Source organism: Micromys minutus (genome assembly GCF_963924665.1).
Source record: "Micromys minutus genome assembly, chromosome: 25".
NCBI lineage: Eukaryota > Metazoa > Chordata > Mammalia > Rodentia > Muridae > Micromys > Micromys minutus.
This window is the reverse complement of record NC_137960.1, coordinates 37,264,891-37,283,696: the sequence shown is the minus strand read 5'-3', so window position 1 is coordinate 37,283,696 and position 18,806 is coordinate 37,264,891. Positions and strand designations below refer to the sequence as shown.

Sequence of the window (18,806 nt, the reverse complement as noted above, 5' to 3'; positions counted from 1 at the left end):
CCCTCTCCTCCCCTCTCCTCCTTCTCTCCTCCCCTCTCCTCCCCTCTCCTCCCCTCTCCTCCTTCTCTTCTCCCCTCTCCTCCCCTCTCCTCCTTCTCTCCTCCCCTCTTCTCCCCTCTCCTCCCCTCTCCTCCCCTCTCCTCCTTCTCTTCTCCCCTCTCCTCCCCTCTCCTCCTTCTCTCCTCCCCTCTCCTCCTTCTTTCCTCCCCTCTCCTCCTTCTCTCCTCTCTTCTCCTCCCCTCTCCTCCCCTCTCCTCCCCTCTCCTCCCCCTCCTCCTTCTCTCCTCCCCTCTCCTCCCCTCTCCTCCCCTCTCCTCCTTCTCTCCTCCCCTCTCCTCCTTCTCTCCTCCCCTCTCCTCCCCTCTCCTCCCCTCTCCTCTCATCTCCTCCCCTTCCCTCTGGGTAGTTGTGTATTAGGAAATATTTTTATGCTTAGCTTCGTTCAGACATTTCTGTATCTAATAAAGCTGTATGTGTGTGTGTTTCAGGTCTGGGCTGCAGTTCCTCCTTGGAAACAAGGCACTCTCTCAGAGTTTGTTGTGGTCAGTGGGAATGAGGTAACTCACTGTGCTCAAATGCATAGCTGGATAAGAGAGACTGGCAGGAGTCCCCAGCTTTTCAGAGTAGCTTCACATTTTAGAGAGAGCTAAAGTAAAGAATATGAAACTTTGGAAGGCTGTGAAATATTTGGTGTTTTGTTAGCACTACCTGCCATAGAGCAGAGACTTGGGCTGAGGTTTGGAAGCTGGCCAGTTTCTTCACTCTACCCAATAGGAACCACACGTCCAAGGGAGAGGCGTGTTTAGAATGGCTGTAGACGCTTAATCAAATAGAGTCAGGCGACCTACACTTAAATAGAGAGGGAGGGATAATATTGAGGAATTGGCCCCAGAAGGAAGCCTAGAGGAGGGGTTAGGAGGAGTTACTAGGGTATGAAAAAAAAAATCTAGAAAATTACTTTCCAGAAAACACTGAGGAAGTAGTTACTCTCAAAAAACGAATTAAAACGTGTTTATCAGGATTTGAAGTGTATTTGAATTTATCTCTGGATATATAGTTGGCTCCAACATGAACCCCATATATGGTCTTCATAATAAACAGTGGAGTATTTCTATCTAATAATGTAGCCTGTAAAATATTACTGAGCCACTAGGATACGGGTGAAGAGCTGCCTGGAGGCTGTTCTGAGACTAGCTTTGAGTAGGGTGTGCAGTAAACAGTGAACCCAGAGTAGTTTATTAAAGCTCTGCAAAGTCTTGCTTTCCTGTGAGGTTAAATGTGCCTAGCTGTATGTACAGGTTTGCAAGTTCCTGCGTAACTTTGACCGTTTTCTTTCACTGTAGGTCTCACACAAGCCCAAGTCACTCACCCACACTCAAGCTGCCTCTTTGCCATATGTGGCTCTCACAGCCTGGTCAGCCATAAACAAGGTCGGTGGCCTGAATGACAAGAATTGCATGGGAAAACGGTAAGTGTTTGGTGGTGGTATCTGACGGTCCTTTTCTCTAGGTGATAATGGTAAGGTTACCATTAGCTGCATAAGCAGTTAGAACACTTGGTACCTTTTATTTTAAAGCCTCATTCTCAGATGAATCAAGTGGGGATTCTAAATATGTGTAGTTGGGTTCTCTAGGAGTCAGAGTCTCCTATTTAGGCCATTTAAACTTTCTCCTTTATACATTTGTATACATATGTGTGCCTGTGAGTTTATGTACACCAGATGTATGCAGGTGCCTTGGCCAGAAGAAAGCATTAGATCTCTTGGAACTGGAATCACAGTAGCCACCCAGTGTGTGCCCTAAAAGGGAGCCTGGGTCCTCTGCAAGAGCACAAATAATCACTGTCCCGTGAGCCCTGGGGCAGAATTTTCTGTGTGAACTTTCTGAGATGAGACTCCGCTTTTGTGAGGCTCCTAGAAAGGGTGAGGACCTTCTGCTCTCTGTGAAGATCATGCCAAGCTGAGAGTAGTGGCCTGGGCTTGCTCACAAGTTTGTGTAATGAGGCTACAGAACACTGTTGAATATTCTTGAGGTCCCTTAGAGGTTGACTAGAATAGAGGCTTGCTTAGGTCAGCTATGAAGCAGTGACAGTCTTGGGCTCATTTGTCCTTGTCATGCATGATTTCACCTTCTACAGTTCCGGTCACCTGTGATCAGCCAGGTTTGGAGACTATGAGTTCAGGAGATCGAGATGTTCTGAGAGTAAGAGGGAGACCTCACATCCTTGTAACTTTATTACAGGGTGTTATATTGTTAGTTTGTCTGCTTTGTTACAAATTACAAAGTTCTATTTATTATTTTCCCCAATATGGAAGCCTTATCATGGTTTATGTATGCATAAGAGAAACCTGTACGCAAGGCGCCTGTAGTACAGATAACCGCAGAGGCTTTGGAGTGGGCCTGTGGAGCCGGGCTGTCCGCTTCTCACTCACGTTCTCTTTCTGCTGCCTCATAGCCGGGCCGCCTGGTCAGTCATTTCTCTGAGTTTTGTTTCAAAGATTAAATGAGGTTATACATGTAAAGCTGGTGGCACTTAATAAATGGTGGCTTCCGTTTTAACGAGGACACAATCGTGTAGTTTGTATGTTGGGAAGTTGTCGTAGGGACCGGTGAACTGGCTCAGCAGATAGAGGTGCTTCAGCTGAGCCGATAGCTGGAGGTCACTCTCACCCTTGGACCTGTATGCGGAGAGAACATAGCCCCTCCCAGGAATGTTAAATGCTAACATTATTTAACATAAACGTTAAAAAGTTCTTTTACAAAGAAAGTTGACTGTGAAAATCCTGATTTTGTTTGTTCCTTTGTTGGTGGGAACAGTTAGTTTCTGGGTGTGCACTATCAGAGGGCAACTTGTTGGTTCCCTCCTTCCACCACATGGGCCCCCAAGTAGAACTCAGGTCCCCAGGCTTGGTGGCAGGTGACTTTACTCACTGATCCTCTCCCCAGCCCCACAGCTCTTTGAGTTGTTCTTGTTACAAACAGAGCCTGTGTCACTCTGCTCTCCCAGTCTGAAACGCTACACTTCACTGTGGGGCAGTAAAGCGTTTAGTCTGCACACGCTCAGGCTTCATTTCTGAAAGCAAAATGAAGGCTATTTGTCAGATGAGGCGCTGCTCTGCATCTCAGAATTAGAGGCAAATTCTTACTCTAAAGGACAGCCTTCTTTTTCCAATTTTCACCAGTTATCTGTTTCAAAGTTGCCATTTTGGTTAAATAAGGTTTAAATTGAATAGATTTGGCTATAGACTTTGTTCCTTACTAACCTGTAGAAATCTTACAGATGTTTAGACCTTTATTGGAGGCTTTTGATTTCTTTCCCTTAAGAACCCTGGGCTTACTATTTCTGTCTGGCAGTGTGTCTGTGTGTCTGTGTCTGTGTGGCTGTGTGTGTCTGTGTGGCTGTGAGGTTGTGTAGCTGTGTGCATGGTGTGGTTGCAGACCTCTTGTTTTCTTTGCTGGTCCAGGGCTCTCTGAGCATGTTTTAGTATACTTAAAAAAAAAAAATGTAGGGACAGTGTCTTAGAGTTTCATTGGTGTGAAGAGACACCATGACCAACTTTTATAAGGACATTGAATTGGGGCTGGCTCACATGTGCAAAGGTTCAGTCTGTTACCACCATGGTGGGAAGCACCATAGTGTGCAGGCAGACCTGGTGCTGGAGGAGCTGAGAGGTCTACATCTTGATCTGAAGGCAGCCGTGAGAAGACTGTACCACACTGGTTGTAACTTGAATCCACCTTAAGCTCACCCCCACAGTGACACAGTTCCTCCAAAAGGCCACACCTCTTAATAGTGCTGCTGCCCATGGTTCAAGCACTGAAACTCGTGAGTCTGTGGGGGCCAGTCCTGTCCATCCTACCACTGACAGAAGTCTAGCTGCTTTTCCTTACCACGGTCAATGCCTAGCTTGCTGTTCCTTTATGGGTAATTCTTTGGCTTACTGTTACTGCCTGTTAAAGCCTAGTACTGGGAGTCAGAGCCCTGGGATCCACTCTTTTCTCTGCTGTTACCTCACCCAGTGGCCACATGCTGTTTGTAGTTTCTTTGCTATTTCCTCTGAGTGTCTGAACATAAGATCTGAAGTTGTGAGAAGAACTTTGAGAAGTGAGATAATTTTATGTCTCTTAAGGTCATCACATATTTTAAAAATTTAAACAGGATGTAAACGATATTTTGTTTAATTGACTTTGTATGAGAGTATGCGCATACCACAGTATATATATGGAGTTCAGAGGACAGTGTTTAGAAGTTGGTTCTTTCCACCACATAGGTTCTGACAACAAACTCAGTTTTTTAGACTTTATGGCAAATGCCTTAACCCAGGGATTTATCTTGGCAGCCCCAAGGTTATTAAATAAAGATATTAGATTGGATCTGTTAACTGATGTAGCCCCCATGAGAACTAAACTAGAGTGTGATTCCGTGAGGAGCCTCAGTAATTCACGTCAGGACTTCTTTTCATGATACAGGGCCTGGTGCCTCGCTTCCTTCCTGCTTCTAGAAGAAAATATTAAAAAGTGGTGGTTTATAACAACAGAAATATATTCCTCACATTTCTGGTGTCTAGAAAGTCCAAGGTCAAAGTACTGCAACCTTGATTCAGTGTTTGAAGGGTGAACTTCTGGTGGGTGTACACACACTCCACATGCTGGAAAGGCCAAGATCCTTGGGAGGTCCTTCAGAAGGACCATTCATGAGGGTTCTGTCCACACGACCTAAAATACCTCCTGCCCCTTCACTTGGAGTTAAGAAAGCAGAGTTTTGGAGGACAGGACAAACATTGTAACTGTGGCAATTGGCACTTGATGGAAATATCAGCTTGATGAAATCATTACATGTGAGTTACAATAACAGCCTACCTCTCCCATTACTTAGTGTGACAGTCACAAGAAATGGGAGTACCTTAATGCTGTAAACATTTGTGTGTGTGTGTGTGTGTGTGTGTGTGTGTGTGTGTGTGTGTGTGATAGAAACCTTGAGTCATACACATGTTCTCCCTCTCAAACTCCAAGTTGTAAATTTTTATACCTCACTTTAAAAATGTGATACAATTTAACAGTTTTATTGATTGGTAGAGCTGTGGGCACACAGCTACCAGAAATTTATCTCTTGCTGGAAAAATGTATTTCACTCTGTTTGGCAGAAGTAGTAAAAAGTGTTAGAGATTATAGTATACCTGCTCCACAAAATAAATTTCACTTTTTAATTGTGTTCACTTGAAACTTAATTCATTGATAGGAATACTTGGCAGGTTTGGGTGTTTTGGTTTGCTTTTTATTCTGAGATTAGGATCCTTGACAGAGGAATTTTGTGAGGTAATGTAAATTAGGTTCTTATTCTGTTTACAGAATTAATCAGGCTGAAATTTAACAACATTCACTCCCCACCCCTAAAGTGTGCTTACTTTGGAATTAACATGTCCAGCTGGTGATCCCCCAGTTTCCTTCCTTGTGCCTTCAGGTGCCTGTTCTTCCGTTTCCACCCTTGTTTCTTTCCACTCTGTTTCTGCTGCTCCTGTGAGCTCTGGGTTTTCATCTGCATCTGACCCTGATCTGTTTGCTTGGCTACCCGGGAGAGCCAGAAGAAAGCACGCCCAGAAACGCTCTTGCTTTGGAATCGTGTGGCTAGGGACTGGAAGAGAGCCTGCTGAGGCCTGGGCCTGGTCAGTGCTAAGCAAACAATGTGCCCCAACTCCTGGCTGCTTCTCCTGGGGAGCTGGAAGTGCTCAGTGAAAAAGTTGTTGAGCCTTCCTTGACAATTCAGGCCTTACAGACTAGCTTTGCAAGTACCTTGGCTTGTTGTCTTTGAGGGTTAGAAAGCATTCCCCCTCACTGTCCTGTGGCCCCCTCTGAGCTCCCCAGTCATTGGCAGCTGCCCTCATGAGGTCAGGTGCTCAGTCTGTGATCCTCCTGCCTGTTCAAGAGTGCTGGACTTTCTTATCTCTTAAAGAGCACTGTCCCTTTCTTCTGTTTAAGTCTGCTGTTGTTCCAGGGCTTGCATGCCCTCTTCTCTGTCTCCTAGGCTTAGCTCACCTACTGCCCCTGACTTCCCTCTAGGTCTCGGTAATGCACAGGTCTGTATCTAACTGTAGCCTCTCTACTGAGCCCCAGCCAGCTCCTCCCTTTGTATCTTAAACATAACTTGTGGAAAACAAGCCTCCCATTGGATTCTTCCTCTGCATTGAAAAATTTAAAGTTGTGTTTGCTTTTAAAGTTGTATTTATGTATATGTGTGTCTGTGGGTAAACGTGTCATAGCATGCACCCAGAGGTCTTAGGACAACTTGCAAAAGTTTGTTCTCTCCTTCCACCTCCCCCTGGGGTTCACACTCAGGGTTTCCATCCTGACAGCAAGCATTGTCACCAGCTGGGGGCCCTCTTATAGACTCTTAAAGAAAAAGCTCTGTGTGGGGTGATGTGTTGGTGCACATCACACACTCACGTGCAGAGGGCAGAGGGCAGAGGGCAGAGGGCAACTTTTGTTGAAACTGAGTTTTCCCTTTAGGTTCCAGGGATGAAGCTCAGGCCCTCCACCTGCTGCGCCATCTTGCCAGTCTGAAGTATGCTCTTTTTGTACACTGGGCTGACTTTCAACATTTGCTCTTCTCAGACTCCCGAGGGTTGGGATTTTGAGCCTGCACTATTACTCCTGGCTTGGGAGGCATTATTAAGTCATAGCAGCTGGCAAGAACTTTTAATTCTATGCAGAAATGACTTGGAAACACAGACAGTATTTCCCACTAAATCCAAAGCAAATGGACACCAGCGCCTCTTATGCATAAAGGATAACTTCCCCAGTAGATTTTGAATCTGTAGATAAACAGAATCATTTTACGATGTGCTCTTGTTAAAGTTATTTAAAACTTACACATAATTTATTTCTATAATTTTGAATTTTTTTTTGTTTTGTTTTGGGGCCACAGTTGAGGGTGAGTAATTATAACCATAGAATGTGAAACCACAAATAGGAAGAGACCTCTGTGTCTCCGAAGTCAACTTATCAGCCAAATCTAGTATCATTGGTAGAGGGCAGGATGAAGGAGCTAGTGGAGGGCAGGGAAGAGACCTCTGTCTTAGCCGATTATGGCTGTCCTATCTTCGTTTTGTTAAATTGTACAAAGTCTCTGTGTGCAGATCTGCCAGGGCTCCTGTGTGGGTGAAAGGCTCACCTTAACAGTGAACCTAGCAGTTCATCCTGCCCTGAGCATCCTGCTTCTCATCTCTGTTACCACCAACCTTCAATCTGCTTCTGAGGATGACCCAAAGAGCTAGTGATCTGCTTGTTCCTAGGGCCTGTCCTACTTGAAGATCTATCTCAAGGTCTCGTCAAAATTCTGAATAATCTTAGATAATAGAACCTTTGCTCGTCGGTGTCTGAAGTTCTTTATCCATTATGGGTTAGAAGCAGTTACCCTGGGCATTTGCCAAAGTGTATAAATAGCTTTGTGTTCATGGAAAAGTGTGTTTACGTTTCAGATGTCTAACTCATACATGGACTGTTCTGTAAACTGGGAAATGTCAGCATGAATTACAGAGATTTAGAAGGAAAGGAAACCAGTCCAGGCCGCTTAGTCCTGCTCAGTTGGTTTGTTTTGTAACTGTATTATCTCACTAGGCAAAGTTTCTTATCCGCTTTAGTGCATATTAAGTAAGTGGCATATAGTGCTGGGATGTGGAGGCTGCGGCTTCACCTGTCTCTGTGCTCCCACACTGAGAGTCGCTCCTGAAACTCATGCAGGTCATCAGCAGCAACATTCTTATTTCCAAAGGTCATGGTTTTTACCTGTAGAGAATGTAGCCAGATTTAATATCTTTGTTTCTAAGCCATTGGGGTCTAATAGCATTTTAATCACGTGGGGAATCAGGGAAGCCTATTCCACCTGGGTTAGAAAGCGTGCCAAGAGGCAGGACCGAGATCTGTACGTCTGCAGACCAGGTTTCTTCAGGCCAACGCAGAACAGACACTTAAGGGTAAGTTCCTCCTTCTGGCTCCCTCATGGTTGAGTGTGTTGGTTATTTAAAGATGTATTTTAGTTTTGCTTGTGGTTATGTGTGTGTGTGAATGTATGCCACATATGTGAGAGCACTTGTGGAAGCCAGAAGTCTGATCTCCTTGAACTATAGTTATGGCGATTGAAAGCCACCTGACATAGGTGCTGGGAACTGAACTCAGGTCCTCTGGAAGGGCAGTAAGTGTCCTTAGCTGCTGATCCAACGCTCCAAAGAAACCACTGCGAAATCAGTATATTGTCGGCCTATTTGGAGAGACTCCAGACACTGGACAGGAATGACAGAGCAGGCTAGGACTCAGAGTTTAAGAAAGCAAGTATGGTGTCACATGCCTGTAACCACACCACTCTGGAGGCTGAGATAGGAGGAACAGGAGTTCAAGACCACCCTCAGCTACATAGCAAGTCTGAGGCCAGCAGTGCTACCTAATTCTCTGTCTCAACCACAGAGAAGAACATTATAATAATTCAGTCCTCAGAGTTTTCAGAGTACGCTGTGGTCTGTGAAGTGAGGGGTCATGTGTTAAGACCTGGACAGTCTTGAATTACAATTCTCTTGGGCTTTTTCTTATAGAAGCCAGTTGTTCTCAACCTGTGGGTTTAACCCCCTTTGGCAAACATCTGTCTCCAAAAATGTTTACATTGTGATTTATAGCAGTAGTAAAATTACAGTTGTGAAATAGCAATGAAAACAGTTTTATGATGGGCTCTCCACACACGAACTGTCTCAAAGGCTGCGAACCATAGGTATAAAATAGCAAACAGTTTTGTTCACCGTGCCAACATCTTAACTTTGGTTGGGTTTGCATGTGGAGTGTGGTCATACAGCAAGCTTGGAAAGAAAACAAGAGGGAAGGCTGCTTGTGAGTGAGGGTGGGCACCACGGTGCTCTTCCCTGGGGCTGGGAGGTACCTTATACCGTTAGGCTAGCCTCAGAGCATCAGCTTATTGCTGGCTTTAGAATTAATTTTGCCTGCTGTCCTTTTAGAGACTGACTTTGTTTGAAAAAAGAATAGGCCCTGCCTGACCCTACACAAAGCTAAAGTTTGTGTGGCCAGAAAAATGTGTGTCTTCTCCCTCAATGTCTCACCACTTCCTTGGTCTCCATCACGTCTTGAGCCTGCTTCTGGGCTCGTTTGTACTTTGAGGGCGCCCTCAGGTGGCAGTTTTGGGAACTGACACTGGTTGCAGAACCCCACTCTCCTGCCAAGCCCTCCTTCATGAGGTAATTTTGCTCGTTAGGAAGTGAGGCTGCTTCAGATTAAGGGTTATAGGGAAGAGACGAGCGGACAGGAAGGAGGTCAGAGATGTATCTGGCAGTTGGACCCCAGGCAGCCATTATATTTGATATTCGTTTAATCCTGTCTGCCAAGTGTCCTCCTTTCCCCGCCCCTTCTATAGAAGCGGACAAACCCACCGGGCAGAGGGATGCTGGGCTGTTTCTAGGGGAAATGGCCCTGACCTGTGGCTTCCATAGGGAATGTTCTCAAGGCACCAGAAAGGCATTTTCTTAAACAAGTAACCTGTGACTCAAAGTCACCAGGTGGTAGACAACTCAAAACTTGACAAAATGCTTGTCTTTTTTCTGTCTTAATATAGAGTAAAAGAAAAGTGTGATGTTATTGAAGGAGAGCTTGACTAACTTAGATAATAATCAAAAGGTGAAGGTCAAATCTTTGGTGGGTAAATTAATTGTTGGATACCTGTCTGACAGTTGTTTTGTTGTCGTTTACATGACTTGATTTGAGACAGGGTCTCACTGAGTTGCTCAGGCTGACCTTGCGCTTACAATCCTCCTGCCTCAGCCTCCTGAGTGCTGGGATTCCAGGTGGTCCCAGCGCCTCAGCTGTATGACACTTCCCATGGTCTTCCCCATGTAGGAAAGCTAAAGCTAGAGCCTGGGGTTGAGGTGTAGAGCAGGCGGGACATCTTCAGCGTGTCATCTGCTCTTCACTAGTGATAGTTCTGAGATGAAAACCACTTCTAGAAGTAATGTGGTTTTCAAGGAGACTTCTTTTAATTATATTTAATGGTATTTCAAAGGGCACAGCTGGCTTGGAAATTATAGTGATAACTTTGAACACATAAGAGATGATAATAATCAGCCTCTGTGATTTGAGTGAGGGACAGGAAAGACGAACTAGCTAAGATTACAGGCAGGGTGCGTTCTAAGGCTCGGCGCACTGGTTAGTGGTAGGTGGCAAATCCTACACTGTCTCGTAGTGAAGACAGAGGCCCATAACTGGTAGTTTTGTAATGATAGTGGTAGACAGTCGGCAGGCGCTCCTCCATTACCTCAGGAGAGTGTTTTCTCAGAATTTTCATAAAATAGCCTTCCATATTATTAATACAGTATCAGATACTATGCAACCATTTGCAGTGTCCTTCCTCCTCTGTTGGGAGCACAGAACCGTAAAGTTCAATACAATGTTCTAGGCATTTGAGACCACGCTGTTCAGGTTCTCTATCTCCTGTCCCCTCTGTGTGTGTGTCCTCCCCACCCCCTCTGTGTGTGTGCTTGTGTCCTCCCCACCCCCTCCTCTGTGTGTGTGTACACATGCATGTTCCATAGATACATATGGAGGCAAGACAACAACTCTGAGGACTTTGTTCTGCCCTGCTCGCCCCTCCTCCCGTGGGTGCCGATGGTAAATCTCAGGTGGTCAGACTTTCACATCAAGCACTTTCACCCACTGAACCATTTTGCCTGCCTGATGCTTTCCGATCACAGACTTCTTTGGGAAATGGATGGTGGCTCTGTATCCTTCTCCTTGCCTACACATACCTAGCCTTGCCTTACATTTTAGGAGAGTCACAAATTTAGAGATGAGCCTCTCTCCCTTCCTTCTTACCTCTGCCCCTCTCTCCATGGACTCCAGGCTAAGTCGTTGTCTCCCCCAGCCCAGGTCTCAAGTGGCAGGAGGTGCCCTGTGTAGCTGTGGTAAGAGCCAGAGCCCAGGATGCTTGTGCTGACAGGACACAGCCCTCGGCTGCCACAGGAACTCAGCGGATGAGTCTGTCTGAGGCAGTTGATGAGCCTAGCAAGACATGCCTGAGCACAGGTGCTCCTTCTACCTGGCAGGAATGTGGTCAGGAATGTGACTTCTGAGAGAAGTTTCCTCCTTACAGAGAAGTGTGCTAACGTTAGCTTAGAATAATTGATTGTGAAGTGGAGGTTACAAAGCACCAAACAAGCTGCCTGCAGAAGTGAATTGTTGGTCTGTGAGTGTTTTGTATTCTCAGTTAAGAGTTTGCAAAGGTTTCATTTTTAACTATCCGCAGCTTTTTGGTGAAGCCTTGGGAAGGAGGATGACTTTATTTGCGTTGGGGAATGTTTGTCACTGAGGAAGTTGGGTCTGCAGAGGCCTGCTCACCAGGTGTGCCTGCCCAGTCTCACGCTCTGCTTTCTCTTCTGTTGCAGTGTGCTAGTCTTGGGAGCCTCAGGTGGAGTTGGTACTTTTGCGATACAGGTAAAAGATTTAATCTTGTGACTAGGAAGATTTTTGTTCATATGAATTTATAAATTTGTATTTTATAAATTACTTTCCTCGAAAGCTGAGTCTAGTGTACTTGTTAGTTTTGTTAACACCAACTATAGTTACCTAGGAAGAGAGGATGTCTATCAGATCGGCTTATGAGCGTGTCCCTGGGGCATTTTTTTGATTAGTGTTCACTGTGGATGGTGCCACCCCAGAACAGGTGGTCCTGAGCTGTATAAAGAAAGCAGGCTGAACAAGCCGTGGGAATGAACCAGGCCAATGAACAGCATTCCTCCATGGCCTCTGCTTTAGTTCCTGTTGAGTTCCTGCCCTGACTTCCTCTCTAACGGATCTTAGTCTGTGAGCTGAGATGCTGTACTCCCCAGATTGGGTTTAGCCAGTTTTTAACACTGTAACTGAAAGCTAGGGCATCTAGGAAATGCCTTTGAATGTCAGTGACCTGAATGGACTTACCTAATTAAAGGAAACATTAGCCTCTCCAGGAGTTTAACATGGAAAAGGTAAAACAGTTAAGTTAAAGTGGTTGAGTGTTCCTTTAGGGGGAACCGTGGTGGCTGTAGATAGGAGTTTGCAGTAAGCAGCATACACCAAAAGTTGTTGCTGCTTCCCGGTCAAGAATGTGACAAGCTTTCTGTAGAAAGTATTGAGCTCATTCTAAACTACATAGAAAAATGTGGTAGCAAGAATATTATTTAAAAAGCTAGTGTGCTTTCAGAGTGATCTATGTATTCAATATAAAGCTAATAAAAAAAGGTCACTGCCTTTTCCCCCCATATGTAGCAGGTTTATTTTAAAATGTAGATACAATTGCAAGGTAATCTAAGTAGCCAAATTTTTAAAAAGACATAAGATTATTTCTAAATTTCCCAAACCTCAAATTTACTATTAAGCTAGAGTAATCTAAATACTGGGATAGTGGCATAAGACAGATCTCTCTCCCTCCTCTCTACCTCCCTCAGTGTGTGTGTGTGTGTGTGTGTGTGTGTGTGTATGTATGGTAAGACAACTTGATGTCCACATACAAAGGAAGCAAATTGGACCCAAATGATACCCAGAAATAATTCAAGGTGAATCAAAGATTAAACATGAAGAACACCAACTGTAAAAACCCTTAGGAAAACCAGCTATAAATATCTATCCCCTAAGATTTGGCAGCACATTCTTAGATGTGATACTGAAAACATAAGCAAGTAGGTTGAATTTATCAAGTTAAAAATCTTGATACATCAAAGGCACAATCAAGGGATTAAAAAAAAAAAAAGCAGCCCACGTGCCAGGTGCTTTCCCTGTGGCTGTGACAGATGAAGTTCCGGGTCGGGAATCACAGCAGCAGACTCTTGGGGCAGCTGATCTTACACGCAGCCAGGAAGCGGAGAGCCATGGATGTTGCTGCTCAGCTAGCTCTCTCCTTCCTATGCAGTCTGGGTCTCCCGCCTCAGTTATCTACCTGATTAGATAATCCCTCCCAGACCTGCTCAGAGGCTTGTCACCAGGGGACTTCAGACCCTGACAAGTTAGCAGTCAGTATTAACCATCACACTATGCAAAGTATGTACAAGTTATTAATCTGAAAAGGGTTTGATCTCCATACTACAGAAAAAATCCACACTTGAACAACAACAAACCCAATACCACTTTTAAACCAGAAAATATGCCAAACATGGTGGTAAATGCTTATAATCCCAGAACTTGGAAGGCTGAGGCAGGAGGATCTTGGAAGGTTTGAGGCCAGCCAAGGCTACATAGTGAGATTCTGTGTTAAAGAAACAAAGCACAATGAGGCACATTATTGTGTCCAGTTAATATGCACTAATAAAAACAGGAAAACCTCCCGTCAACTGTTGTTGAAAGAGCTCATGGAAATGGCCTGTAAGTTCATGGGAAGCCACTGAGCATTCCTCCTTTGGGAAATGTCACTCAAAACTACAATGAAACTTTTGAGCACAGCAGGAAGGTCCTTGTGCCCACACATCTCCAGAGAAACCAGGAATGTTACGCATACAGGATTGGCTTTCTAATGACAAGATGAAAAACCTGTTTTTCCACCCTGAAACCTGAGAATTGGAGGTGGTTAACAGCCTGGTGATCTGTGTTATCTCTTGGGCTAGGACATATCAAGCTTCTGCAGCCAGGACCAGAGGTAGCTGGTATCTAAATGACCTTACAGCTAGGTAGTCCCCCAGCTCCCACAACCAGGGCAAGACGTACCTAATAGTCTGAATGACCCTTGTGCTATCTGCATAGCCAGAGGTTCTCACAGCCTGGACTAGAGGTGGCTAATAGCCCAAATTTTATCTTTGCTAACTGTGTGACCAGATCAGGCCAGACTCTTAGGCCCCTAAGCTAGTACAGGTGGTCTATCTCAAGAACCCATCTTCTTGAGTTGTATTTCAATGTACTTCCACTTCCTCATGTGCCATGAACTGCATCGCACCAGGAAACTTCCCCAAATTACACAGGGGATAATAATAATAAATTTAATCCAGGTTGACAGTCAACCTGCACCAAGTTCATCTTTGTCTCTTCTCGAGGTTTGCTTCCTCGTGTGACACCTGAAGGGATCCCCTTCAAGGTGCCATGGCATGCCTGCTAGGGTGGCTGTAACTAAATAGAACACTAACAATGAACAGATGCTGGGGTGTAGAGAATCAGGCTGTGATAGGCAGCTCCTGCTGCCACTTACCCATTAAAGGCAAAGTCGAGCTGGTCATTTTGGAGGTTTTAGTTCATGGTTCTTTGTACCACCGCGCCACACCCCTAGTGCCTCTCCTTTGAGTGATAGTCACTCATTTAAGTTGTAGTTATGATAAGAACACAAATAGTTGGCTTTCTTGGGCACCGCACACATGGTCTACACTCACATAGACATGTGTACATAAATTTAGAAAGTCTTTTAAAGTTTTCTGCTGTGAAATATAACTAAAAAAAAATACGTGATAAAAATGCCTAGTTCAACAGTTATACAAAGTAATCACCACAGGCATGAGCCATATTCTGGAGAAGGGTTCTAGGGATTGGACTCAGCCCCCTGCGTGCCACGCTCTCCCCACCCCGCTCCCCCCCCAGCTCCCTGCGTGCCACGCTCTCCCCACCACCGCTCCCCCCCCCAGTCAGTCCTCAGCCCGAGTCTCCCATCTGAATGTGATTATCAGCAAGGATATCAGTTTTTGAATATGGGTGTGTGAGACAACTCTTGTGGTATTACTTCCCCATGGAAGAATGCGGAGCCGCTTAGAGAAATGGGAAGTTACAGAGGGTGCAGTGTGTGAGTGAGCCTCAGTGTCACCAAACAGTGGGGACACTATCAAAACCTTTAGATCTGTGTCAGAGGTGGGAGCCATCTTAGAGACTGCCAAAGGTGTGACAGTTTCAGTTTCTGTAAAGAGAATTATAGAATTTTGAGTCCATATAAAGATATTTAAATTCATGAGTTGATGTTGTTGTTTTTTTAAAGTTAAATTTTGGAAGGTTATGAAGAACACATTAAAAATTGATAGAGGGAAATAAATATTACTGTCATTCCATTATCCCTCCACTCCTTGCTTGCTAGGCAAGTGACCTATCATGTACATATTGCCTGAGCTTTTGTTCTACCATTTTATGTGAAATGTATGACTGAGTAGACCCTATCACGTTAGAAGGAAGCATTTCTTCATTAATTCCAACCATTGAGTGAAAAGGGATGGCATTTGAACTTCACTACTTGGCCGCCCGGAGTGCTGGCAGCTTGCTGAAGTCTCTGGCTTTGTTAGATCCCCGTCTTGTCTAGTCTTCAGAGTGTGGGACACAGCACCATGCAGAACTGCCGTCTGCAATCAGAGGCTCCAAACTGTAGGGCAGCGCTGCAGGTCAAATGGCCTAGATTCTTCCATGGATAAATTATAAAATTATAACAAAGGGATAAAACAGTATCCCATGGTTAGAAGAGTTCTCCTCCCCTACTCCACGTTTTAAAAATGAGCACAACTATATTATGCCTCAGGACTGCGTAGTTGGATGGCATGTTTTAAATACCAGGAATTGATTACTGTGAAACATCAAGAACAAGGTGACTTAAAAAGGAGAAGGGTGTGTGCTGAGACAGGACACAAGAAAAACCTCTGGCTCCCGGTGTATCTGCCTTCTAAGGATTTGACATACTCAGACTTCCCTTTACATGACAACTTCCTCTCTAAGCTTCTTAGTATAACGGTCACTAGCTAGTGCAGTGGGTTAGGGAAAGCTGGGTGTTAAGGGGCGAAGGGTTGAACTGTTGTATGCTGTGATAGAGTCTTCCTGAGGACTTAATGCTGTTTAAAGAGAACGGGGGCTGGATGCCTGGCTCAGCCATTTGGAGCGCTGGCTGGTCTTCATAGACTGAGGCTTGTTTCCCTGCACCCTCCTGGCCTGTGTGGGCACCAGGCACGGGTGTGGCACACACAAGGCAAGCGTCCATATGCATAAAAGGAATGTAAATAAATCTTCAAGGAAGACGAGCTCTCTACAGTCCTTCTCCCCAGCAGCGTCTTGCATAGATTTTGGGGAGAGGGTGCCACAATGAGCTTTTAATCTCGGGTTCCACACCTCACATATTTGGCTCAGGACTTGCTGTTGAAAGCAACAGATTCCTCAAGAGGCCCTGTCTGCAACCCACAAACATAAAAATTACACGTTAGAGTTCCTCAGGGGTTCAGTTTCCGAGGATTTTTCAGGTTACGGGAATTTGGGGAGATGCTTTGTTGTTGACTTGATGGGATGTCATGCAGCGTAGGCTGACCTGAGCACTGTCTACCTGAGGAGGCCTTGGATTTCTGAGCCTTTCGCTCTGTGCCCCCAAGCATTGTATGTGATATCACCATACTTACTCTGATTCGTAACTATTAATATCAAAATTTATTGATAAATTTTAAGTCTCTTGCCTGCCAGAAGACTGAAAATAGTCCCCTATTAACTCTGTGAGGCTGATATTATAGAAAAAGAGTGTATCAGGTTTGAAGGGCAAATTCAGATACTTAAAGCTGGATGACATTAGAATTATCTGGCATCTGGCATCTGATTACTGTATTGGGGATGCGCATCTCCATGTGCACACGCATGTGGACGCCAGACCTGCACTGTCTCCTCCATCACGTACCATTTGTATGTTGAAACAGGGTCTATTACGTGAACCTGGAGCTAATTGATTTTGCTAGACTGGCTAGCTGAAAACCTCCAGGGATATTCCTGTTTCTGCCTCCCCAGCACTGGGACTACGGGCATATGCTGCCAAAGTGCCTGACCTTTTACATGGGTGCTGGGATCTGAACTCAGGTCCCCATGCTTGTCCAGCAGGCACTTTGCCAGTCTGGTTGTCATCCCAGCCCCAGATGTGCTGTGTGACTCCACACATTCTGGTCATGCAAATGAAGAGGAGTTGCAGTTTTGTATTCTGGGTGCTTGTCAGCTAGTCATTTCCTGAGGATGTGTGACTGACTACCTGTGCTTTCTCTTTCCTTCGCTTGCGTAAGCTTCAGGACAGTGAGGTTGTTTTGCCTGTGGGCGATGAGATCTTAGTGGGATTTTCTTGACAAACATTTGTACCGTACCGTATCTGATAGGTAGTGTCTTGCAGTTCTTGTTAAGAGGGGAACTTAAAAGTTCTCTAGAGATTACACTCTGGTAAGTGTACACCTGGGGCCAATGTTTTCTCTTCCCCTCTTCTCCTCCTCCCCTTGGTAGGTAATGAAAGCGTGGGGTGCTCATGTGACTGCAGTTTGCTCGAAAGATGCCAGTGAGCTCGTGAGGAAGCTTGGAGCGGACGAAGTCATTGATTACACGTTGGCAAGTGTGGAAGAGCAACTGAAATCTCTACAACTGTGAGTGGTAGAGCGGTGCTCCTGTGGGGAAGGAGGCACAGTACAGTGTCAGTCTGAGGGCGGTTGGTAGCTTCTGGACATGCTGCAGTCTTCTAGAAGAGTCTAAAAACATCCCTGTCCTTGCATTCATTCCACACAGTACGTAGTTTGGAAGTTACTTTTTATTCATGGTCTGATAGATGGATGGACCAGCTTTTGTTGCTGGCTTGTAAGAAGTCTAAAGGCAGTACTGGGAGGTGTAGTTCTTCTGTGGCAACGTTACAGGAAGAACAGAGAGGAGGATATAAGCCACACGATTACTACTAAACACAGTCTCAGTAAGGACATAAGAGGAAATAGTGTAAGGATAAACACTGGCAGGGAACATTGTGGTACATGCCGAGTGCCAGAAAGCCAGCCTGTGGTTTGGCCTAAGGTAGTAGATAGGACGGGCCTGGGAGACCTCTCAGGCACTGTTGCTCTTGACTGTGGTTCGTCTGGTAAACTGAAGCTGAAGGTACAGCTCACAAGTATTTGGCTACAATTTCAGAGGTTCTTTCTTTTTTAAAGTCCATTTTCAGAAGCCAATTATTTTTGCTCATACCAACTAGAAGTATAATTTTGAAGGTTGAAAGCAAAACAAGGTGCTCCTCTTTGAAGTACTCCCAGGAGCAGCCAGCTAAATCCTTGCGTATTCTGCCCTTCATGGAGGGAGCTTCAGCTGTTGCCAGGCATTGTTCTGGACACTGGATACTGGTGAGCCAGACACACCTCCTCCTTCACGGAGCTTACACTCCACTTGGAGGGGTCGTAGAGGCTAGTGCTTGCCTTAGTCAGGATTGTTGTGAAGAAACACCATGGCCAAAGCAACCTGGGAAGAAAAGGACTTATTTGTCTTGTACTATATCACTGTTCTTCATCGAAGTTAAGTCAGGACAGGAACTCAAACGGGGCAGGACCCTGGAGGCCAAGACTGTGGAGGCGTGTACTTATTGGCTGTTACTAATTAAGAAGATGCCCTCCAGGCCCATGGACACCCTGGTCTTACGTGGGGATTTCCTCAGTTGAGCTTCCCTCCCTATCTTCTGATGATTCTAGTTTGTGTAAAGTCAACATAAGACCAGCCAACACAACTGACTCCTTGCCAGCTTCATACACAAACATCATGGCCAAACTACAGCCTTTTCTTTCTTGTTTGTCCCCACGATCACATTAATAAAGATATCACAATATAAAATATTTTACAAACTAAGTCTTAGCCTTACAAATTCAATCTCTTTAAAAGTACCTAGTCTCTTAAAATCTGAAGTTTGTAAAATTCCAACCCACCCCCTTCTCCCCCACTTCTCTCTCTCTTTCCCTCCCTCCCTCCCTCCCTCCCTCCTTCCCTCCCTCCCTCCCTCCCTCCCTTCCTTTCTAGTTTAAAGTCTTCTGCGGTCCTTCAAGGGGCTTGGGTCAGTTCTTTGGCGCCACCCTCTGCAGCACA

General features: G+C 45.2%; 1 protein-coding gene across 1 annotated transcript in view; it reads left to right on the top strand.

Annotated features, from left to right (window-relative positions):
- Positions 1-18,806, top strand: part of RTN4IP1 (reticulon 4 interacting protein 1) — a 40,871-nt gene that overhangs the window by 6,616 nt on the left and 15,449 nt on the right. Inside the window, exons 3-6 of the mRNA XM_080937667.1 lie at positions 489-557; positions 1,344-1,468; positions 11,429-11,477; positions 17,205-17,341. Coding sequence (XP_080793793.1) covers positions 489-557; positions 1,344-1,468; positions 11,429-11,477; positions 17,205-17,341 — 380 coding nt within the window. The remainder of the gene's footprint in view (positions 1-488; positions 558-1,343; positions 1,469-11,428; positions 11,478-17,204; positions 17,342-18,806) is intronic.